This window comes from Notamacropus eugenii, chromosome 5 (assembly GCF_028372415.1).
Source record: "Notamacropus eugenii isolate mMacEug1 chromosome 5, mMacEug1.pri_v2, whole genome shotgun sequence".
Taxonomy (NCBI): Eukaryota; Metazoa; Chordata; class Mammalia; order Diprotodontia; family Macropodidae; genus Notamacropus; species Notamacropus eugenii.
This window is the reverse complement of record NC_092876.1, coordinates 362,148,630-362,158,349: the sequence shown is the minus strand read 5'-3', so window position 1 is coordinate 362,158,349 and position 9,720 is coordinate 362,148,630. Positions and strand designations below refer to the sequence as shown.

Genomic DNA, 9,720 nt, shown 5'->3' with positions numbered 1-9,720 from the left:
GAGTTTGTCAATATTCCAAAGAGTTCTAGTTGGGTTGAGCTTAGAGAAGACAGCAAGGCAACATCCTTTAACATTACCTCTGGTGTTCTTCGTGCTAAAGCCTTCTAGCTGGTGTGCATGGAAGCTATCCAACAAATTGTGAGGGGAAAATCTACTACTTTTTTCCAGCATTGTTTTCCCCTGTGTTTTTGATTTAGTTCCTTCCCTTCCCCTAACTTCCCCTCTTGTACCTCAACCACATTCACCTTATTTTACTATGAAAAATGCTTTGACTTTTGATCAAAAGGACAAAAACTGCAGCTGGGCACATGTGGACCACAAATAACTATTCAGCACAATAATATTTTTAAAATAATGTTCAGAATTACAAGGTTTAGCCCTGGACTTCAGTAAGAGTGCTATCTAAGGTAACTAAGGGTCATCCCATAGATGCCTTTAGCGGAGATAAAAAAAATGAATTTACCTTTAACCTTAATGTTTCAAGACATTAAAACTTCCAAGATGTCCTTTTGAGTCAATTGACCAACATCGTTACCACTATGTCCACCATCCAGGAAAGAAATTGACACTTACCAGAAGCAGATGGAAGGGATAGAAACCAGAGTGTGTACTAATGAAGACAGGCAATCCAAAATGGCTGATGATCTTCTCTTAATAAAAGAAGATGTCACAGTTTTGAAGAAGATAGCTACAGATCTTGAAGCTCAGAATGCGTGCTCTACCTTACACTGTGTGGAGATTTCTGATAAAGAGAAGAGCAGAGAAATAGTGGAACTAATCTACAACGTCATGGAACCTACAATTCAACAAAGTTCACAGGTGGCCACAGCAGAACTAGAGAAAGTCCACGACATGTCAGAATCTATACCCCACCAAGATGAAAAGCTGACTCCCAGATGATAAAAACTTGAAGGAAAACAGTCAAGGAAACTCAGTATGGAGCTTAAAGAGAGTTCAAATATATTTATTTATTTATTTATTTATCTATCTATCTATCTATCTATCTATCTATCTATCTATCTATCTATTTATTTATTTATCCAGGCTTCAGTACATGGCTCAAACTCACTTTTGTCCATGGAGGGAAGTGGAGATTTTTTTTCTCAGTGCTACTAAACTGGAAGAATTCATCCAATGGGTCCTTACTAGTCCAGCAGTCTTCCCTGGAAAGCCCCAGCTCATAGCCCAAAGACATTATCCATTTGCTGGCCTTTCACATGCCTGACTACTCTATGCCTATCTGCTTTATATTACCTCTACTGCTCTTTTCATTCTGCAAAAGAACAAGTAACTAGAATGTAGAGTGTTTTTGAGAGTCTATTATCTCATGATTTTGACTGACATGAAATAAATGTATCTTGGTTGCCCCAGGTAGTCACTTGTCTATTTGGCAGCAGGGACCTGCTTTGTGAAACGTTCCTTTTTTGAGTCAGGGCTCTGCTAAGTTTCTGAATAGGAACAGAAAGTTCACGCATGGGCTCCAACTGTTCTGTCATGATCCATTTCCTAGTGATGCTGATAGCGACATTTTGTGGGGATTTGTCAGACCCCAGAACTAGCAATTTCTTGCACCAGGAAAGTATCAAAAAATGCACTCAGGACAAACAGCAGGAAAGAGTGTTCAAATCAATATTTAAAGAAAAATTCCATCCAGGGATGGGAGATGGAGAACCTAGGGCACATTGCCCCATGGTAGGGCAAGACCTAGGGACACCCCCTTGAGCAAGAGAGATAGAGATCCCAAAACATCCCACACCTCTACTGGAGGTGCTGCTGCCTAGGGGAAGGGGAGCAGAGCAGGATTCAGCCAAAATGTCTACTTGAGGATTGGGATAAGGTTGGTAGGAAAGAGTCATGCAAACTGTGTATCTTCCTATTTCAAGTATTCTTGCTAACTAGGTCCTAAGCTCAATTGTTTTTATGCTGTTGAAGGAATAGGTTGTCAATGACTGTTAAATTTCAGTGCCAAAGGTGAAGTTCTGATCACCCTACCCTCATTACATCTCCTTGGCTCACTTCTAACCCAAGAAAGATAGTGTAGAGTAGTAGAAAGAAAGCTTCAGAGCTAGGAAGACTTGAGTTCAAATCCAGCATCTAACACATACTGACTGTATGACCCTGGACAAGTCACTTAACCTCCCAATGTTCTAGACAGCTCTCTAATGTTATAACTGGTAAAGCGAGTCTTCTCATCATGGGGTTCCTAATAGTAGTTTAATCACAAATTAGTCAACAAGTATTTGTTAAGCACTGACTATGTTCCAGGCATCCTTCTAATTGCTAGGAATAAAAAGATAAGTAAAAACACAGTCCCTCACCCTCAGGGAGTTAACATTCTAATGGAAGAAACAATATTTGGACATTGATGTGCAAAATATGTACAGATTGGTTGGAAGATAATCACGGAGGGAAGGTACTAGTAATTGTAGGGAGAAGGAAAAGGAAGACTGGACAAGACCTTGCAGAAATTAAGATTTGTTCCAAGTCTTGAAGGCAACCAGGGAAGCTGTAGGTGGAAGTGACAGAGGAGAACATTCCAAGCATGAGGGCTAGCCAGTGTAAAAGAAAAGCACTGAGGAAATGGAGATTGCTTCAAATGAGAAGCAGCCAGAACACAGGTGGCAGGTATTGCTAGATCATACAGTATCAGGAATATAGTAAGGGGTAAGAAAACTGGAACGATAGGAAGGGGCCAAGTTGTGAAGGGCTTTAAAGGTCAAAGAGAGCATTTTATATTTGATCCTGGAGGTAATAGAGAGCCAGTGAAATTATTGAATAGGGGTGACACATACAGACCTACTCTTCAGGAAAAGTAGAATGAACTGGAGTGGGGAGAGACTTAAGGCAAGGAGACCAACCAGAAGACTTTTCAGTACTCCAGACATAAGGTGAAAAGAGCCTGCACCAGGTAGAGAGCTTAGTGGAAATAAAGGAGATGTACGTGAAAAATGTCATAGAGGTAGAAATGTCAAGTTTTGGCAACTAGTTGGATGTGTAGAGTAAGTATGAGAGAGTAGTCAAGGATGATGACACTGAGGTGGCAAGTCTGGGTTACTAAGAGGATTGTGGTGCCTTGGACACCACACAGAAAAGTTTGGAAGAAGGGAGGATTTGAGGGGAAAAGTAATGAGTTCTTTTGGTCATTTTGAGTTTAAGATGACTATAGGATATCCAGTCTGAGATTTTCAAAAGGCAGTTGGCAACCCAGGACTGTAGATCAGGTGAGACTAGGGCTGGATATATAGATATGGAATCATATGCATAAAGGTGATCATTGAACCATGGTAACAGATGAGATCACCAAGTGAATAGCATTGAGGGAAAAGAGACAGGAGTCTAACACAGACGCTTGAGAGATATCCAGAGTTTATTAATGTGATCTGGATGAAGAACTTGCAAAGAAAATTGAGGAAAAGATCCAGTTACTACCCTATTTTCAAATACGAATAGAAACCAGATAGGGGAATAAGAGACAAATCAATATGATACGTTGATCGTGTTGCTTGGGATAGCAAAAAGGTGTCCTTTCAGTAGATAGAGGTCCTCAAAAGAAAGAACAACTAGTTTCCTACCTGTTTCTTGGCACTCTTTTTAAAATTAAATTTATGATATCAAGCTCATACTACCTTAACAGAACTTTAAATTGTTAAGGCTTCTAAATGCCTAAGCACGTGAGAAAAGCAAAGTAAGCTTAAAGTCAAAATCCTAGCTATGGCAGATTTAAACTCAGGAAGATGAGTCTTCCTGACTCCAGGCCACCCACTCTATCCACTTTTCCATCTAGCTGCCACTCTTACATAGTTGACACCTTACAATACAGTAGGTACTATTTATAAGTTCCCAAACTGGGCTATACGTTCCCCTAGAGGGCACTGGAATGATCCAGTGGGGTGATAGTAGCTTCAGGTGCAATTGGGGGACGTTGAATAAAAATAAGGGGGCAGTGCAACCATAAGAAAAGAAGAAAATTTTGAAAAACCATTTGTACATGTTTCATCTGTTGTGTAACAGAGTTAAAGTCATAGTGATTACATTATTTTCCAAATAAGCACACGAAATGCAAGTAATAACCAATTAGTGGCCAAGTCCACCAACAGATCTTAACAAGCAAGTATTGGCAGGTGAACCTGTCATGCACTGTGGTAAGTTCAGCATGCATTGGCAGGAATATGTGCATGTGATTGCTTGTTTGCAATATGATACCACATGGTTACAGGCTATAATATTAGATCATCAAAATTTCAATGCAGAAAAATCCTACAAATTTATAATAAATTATTAAATTTAAGATGAGTTATTTTTAAAAAACTGAAATGACAGAAGTTTCAAAAAAATTAAAAGGTTAAAGAAAATAGATTTCCAGTGAGTTCTGAGTAATTTTTTTTGAAAAGGGGATGGTAGGCCAAATAAGTTTGGGAACCTCTAGTACTATTGAATGAATGAAGACTTACTGTGTAAAAAATGTCTTCATTTCTAATTGTGTATAAAATTTAATCAATTGTATTAATAAAGTTTGTGACAAATTAAGAGTTTATCACTGTCAGAGGAAGCTAGATGAAGCACTGGATAGAGAACCGAACATACAATCAGGAAGACCTGAATTCCAATAGTGCCTTAGATACTTACTAGCTGTGTGACTCTTCGTTAGTCACTTAACTTCTGTCTGTCTCATTTTCCTCATCTGTAAAATGGATATAATATTTGTACCTACCTCCCAGGGTAATCGTGAGGATCAAATGAGCTTTTTGCAAACCTTAACATTGCAATATAAATACTATTAACTATAGCTGTCTGTATATCAAATCACAGTTATTGCCTAGTCTTCATGTTTTCTTTCTTTTAATTTCTACACGCATTTATTAAACACATATCATGTGTCAGGAAGTATATCAGACTCTAGTGATACAAAGAAAAAATAAAATAGTCTTTATCCTCAAGGAACTTACATTCTACTGGGAAATCACAAGATTAAATTAAATTAAATGACAGATAAAAAGACATATACCAAATGAATACAAAGTCCTATGAGAGAAGGAAAACTAACAATTCAGGGAAATGAGGAATGGTCTCTTAAAAGAGATAGCCCTTGAATAGCCCTGAGCCTCAAAAGAAGTAAGAGATTTCCAAGAAGCTGAAATAAAAAGAAGATGAACATTTCAGAAATGGGAGACAGGCTATACAAAACCACAGAGGCAATAGGAGATTAGACACAATGTATAGGCCAGGTTGGCTGAAATTCAGTCTGAAGAGGTGTCAGGTTTAATTACCCTGGAAAAGTACCATGGGACTCCGATTATAAAGATCTTTAAACACCCAAGAGAGGAATTTAAGACAATAGGGGGGCACTGAAGCTTCCTCAACAGAGAAATGTTGGGGTCTCTCACCATGGAAGGTGATGGATCTCAGATCACACAGAAAATTCTTGTGACTATTTAAGAGGCCTGGCTTATTTCTCTCTTAAAGGAAACCTTCTCTACTAGAGTGCTTTTTTTTTCCCAGTAGGGGAATCCTTAACAGACTCAATTCTCAGACTGTGAAGTGATTTCATAAGATTGTAGATATAAAGCTGAAAGGTTCATTAGGTGCCAATTAGTCCAACTTCCTAATTATACAGTTGAGGAAACTAAGGTAGGTTAAGTGACTTGCCCAAATTCACAAGTGGCAGAATTCAAACTCAGGTCTTCTGATTCCATAGCCACAACTCTTTCTACTCAACCCATCTGAGAGTGTCTTAACCCTTTGCTAGACTATCCACCTTCTGTACTTCTTTCTTTAAATTAAATTTCATTTTTAAGGATTAATTTAACAATTTAATAATCATCAACAAATATAAACATTTCACTTCACAAAGATTACATATGTGACCATGAACTTGTGTTTTGTAGTTTGTTTTTCAAGTGCATATCATTCTAGTTTGTGACCTGTTCTGAAATTCTTTTTATAAATGTTTTAAGCGTACTATTGAAACCCGTTTTTCTTCTTTTAATCTCTCTCACCAAACATTAACTCCCCTTACTCAACAAAATAAAATCTTATAACAAATAAGGATGTGTAGGTAGGCAAAACATTTTGATACAGTGGCCATGTACATCTCCTTCTGTACCTCTTGTCCATCACCTTTCTGTCAAGAAATGGATAGTATACTTCATCACCAGTCTCCCAACACCATAACTGGTCAGCACATTGTTAAAAGTTGTTACCTTTCAAAATTGTTTTCCTTTACAGTATTGTAGACAAGCAAATTGTGCTAATTCTATTCACTCCACGTTTCTTCAGTTCATACAAGTCTTCCCATAAAGGAAAGAATTTAAGTTTCTCTGAATTTATCATATTTCTTCACATTCACTTACCATCATTAGTTCCACAATTTATGGGCTTTGTTTCCAATTCTTTGCTATAACTAAAATTTCTGTTATAAATACTCAATTTGTGCCTCAAAACCCATTTATATTTGATTTTCTTTATTAATGGAGATGCCTAGTGTCTGTGTGAGAGGCAGACTTGGTGAGAGCTTGGAAAAAGAAAGATTTTGGTGATCTACTTTCCAGTTTTGAGAGAGAAGACGTGCAGTTGTAGATTCTCTTCAAGTTGTGAACAGAGAAAAAGACTGCGAAGAGGCTGACATGTAAAGCAACCAGCACTTTATTTGTGTCCTTATGTCTAGCCTACTACTCTCAAGACTTCAGGGAATTTTCCCTCAGATGAGATCTGGGTCTATTTCTCTCTCTCTCTCTCTCTCTCTCTCTCTCTCTCTCTCTCTCTCTCTCTCTCTCTCTCTCTCTCTCTCTCTCCCTCCCTCCCTCCCTCCCTCCCTCCCTCCCTCCCTCCCTCTCTCTCTCTCCCTCCCTCCCTCCCTCTCTCTCTCTCTCTCTCTCTCTCTCTCTCAGTTGAGCTGAGACATTTCACTCCCAATATAAGAAAATTCTTATTTACTCTTTATATTGTATAGTGTATATTCTCATCTGCATACTTTTTCTGATTTCTGTTTGCTCTCATCTTGGGCAAATAGGTTTATTTGCTTTCTGTGTTCATCATGGAACTGGTATTTGGTGGGAAGTGAGTCAAACCTCAGATGTATAGTTTGAAGCACTCCTCCATTAAGGGGATGGTGATCAGGACCTCAATTCGAAACTAAAATTTATTTCCTCTAGACTACCAATATTTAACGAATGAGACAGATATAATTCTAGCCCAGGACCCTTTCTCTCAGGAGAGTAGAGTGGATAGCCTCTGACCCCAATCTCTTGCTCTCTTTTTGTCTAGAATCAAAGACTCCCTTTGTACAAAAAAGACTCTAGAGATAACTATTTGTGACCTCCATGCAAGCTGAGTCTAGATAAACCCGTGTGTACTCATATAATTTACATAGACAAAATGCAATACACCTTACCATTTACAAATATATTTATTTTTCCCTCAGTCTTTGACCTCTTGAGGATATATTCCCAGTAGGGGTATCATTGGATCAAAAGGCTAACTAAATAAAGTGACTTTATGGGTATAATTCCAAATTGTTTGCCTGGGCACTTAGATCATTTCATAGTACCACCAAGACTGCAGCATTGTGCCTGACCTCCTATACCCCTTCAATAATTAACATTTTCCATTTTTTATCAATTTTTTTCCAATCTGATGAGTATGTCTCAGTATCTTTTAAGGCCCTATGCTGACATAGCAACCAGAGACTTGTTGCCCAGGCAATAGCTCAGAGAGTCAGCCTCCTTGGGAACCAGGGGTTATTCAGCTAGTACAAAACTGGACCAAGACTCACATACAAAAAGAATCATCCCATCCCACTGTCACTTTGGAAAAATGGCAGAGATTTCCCTTCTACCTTCTTCACCTCACCATGTCCTCCATCCCACCCCCTGGCTGCTCTTGATATCCATTCAATTCAACCCTTTTGTGACATCTCAAGGTTTCCTTTGATATCAGTTTAAAGCTGGTGAAAGCACAACATGATTTGTCCCAGGTCCCACACTCACACAGAGATGATTCCATAAATCTAGTTGTTGTATACAACATAGAAGAGGTAGATTGAATACCAGAGTCTACTGAATTTATAGGACTGAAACCATCAATATTTAAGGATTCTAACTTGTTACCCTTTCTATGAAAAGAGGGGGGTAGTCAACCTCTGTCCCCAATCAGTTGTTCCCCTCCTAGAAGGAAGCAACATGTCATTTTGAAGAAGGGTGAGTAAAGGATACTCTGGAGATATCTATTCATTCTGATGATCTAACCTATATGCCACATCTATAACAGCAGAATTAAACAGAGCAGAATTTTCCAAATCTGTCATATGGAAAGATAAGACTTTTCTGCTTGGGCTTGAGAGGACAGAACTGGAAGTGAAGGAGAGATCTTACAAATATTCACATTTGGTCTTGATGCCAAGAAAAACTTCTTTAAAATTAAAACTGCACAGAAATGAAATATACTGCTTCTGGAGATCACAAAGTTCATCTTGTAAAGGCAGAAATGTTGTGGAAAGGGTTCCTGTTCAAAAAAGATGACCCCTGAAGTCCCTTCCAACTCTGAGATTCTGTGATTTTGTGACAAATATTTGTGGTGCTGAGCTGTGGAATGAGAGTAAACAATCTGGTATATGTAGGTGGGGACAATAGCTCTAAAGTGAATCCCAATCTGCTGTAAAAAAAAAAATTACAGTATGATGAGGACACAGTGAGATTCATTTTCATATGTGGCAAAGGAAAACTGTTCAATTAAGCTATATTTACTACAGATTTCAATAAAATGTTTGCTTGAAATTAATGTCATTTCTAGCCAAGACTTTAGCTTCAGGATCGAATCAAGATGCCCTTGGTGTTATCTATTAATGAGCCACATATAAATGATTAAGAAAATGTCAGATTAAACAAACACACACAAAAACTACAAACCATCTGACAGTTTCTCAGACCATCTGATATTAATTTAAAGATGCTGTGATAAAGCTGACTGAATTTTAACTCTACTATGAGTCTCAGTCTCAGCAAAGAACTGACTCTCTAGAGTTAGTCAATTTAAGTCTATCATATCCATTAGCTTCTCTCCATCCTTTTAGCAGAAGAAAGGATGAAGAAGAAACATGGTCAGGGGGTGAAAGTGAAAAAGCTAAATTTACTGAAGAATAATATAATTTAGTTGGAAGCATTTACCTTTGTAACATCTTCCATTCTCTTACCTGGCAATAGTGCCTGACTCAGCTTCAAAACCAACACCACCTTGTTATTTTAGTTTAGTGATTAATTTTGAGGTTAAAAAGTCAAACATTTTGCTAAAGGTACATTGGAAAACAGCATGGTGTAGCAAGTAGAGGGCCAGCCTGGGAATCAGGGAGATGAGGTTCAAATTCACATCAGACACTTACTAGCCCTTGGCATGTTTCTTCATCTCTTTGGGCCTTCATTGGCTCATCTGTAAAATGAAGGGTTTTTATTCAATTACTTTTAAGGTGATTTCCTTCTGTTTCCACACTAATGATACCATATATCATTCGACCTTTCTGGGCTTGATTGATTGCCCATCCTTGAAATGAAGGGGATGGAATAAATGGCCTCAAATTCCCCTCCCACCTTTAATTCTCAAATGCTTTGACCTTAGGGAATAAGTATATATATTCGGGAATTTTAAAAAAAAACCTTTTTTTAAAAGAAATTTTAATTTTTTAAAAAACATTTCTAGGAACATTCTAAGCGCAAAAGACAGCCAGCTGTA

At 38.0% G+C, this 9,720-nt stretch overlaps 1 protein-coding gene across 1 annotated transcript; it reads left to right on the top strand.

The window, feature by feature from the left end:
• Positions 1-263: 263 nt before the first annotated feature.
• Positions 264-1,374, top strand: CCDC54 (coiled-coil domain containing 54). The gene is given in 8 exon segments (XM_072617036.1): positions 264-455; positions 457-493; positions 496-560; positions 562-896; positions 898-953; positions 1,018-1,094; positions 1,097-1,208; positions 1,211-1,374. Coding segments are annotated over 8 exon segments (966 nt in total). The 3' UTR covers positions 1,303-1,374.
• The last annotated feature ends 8,346 nt before the right edge of the window (positions 1,375-9,720 follow it).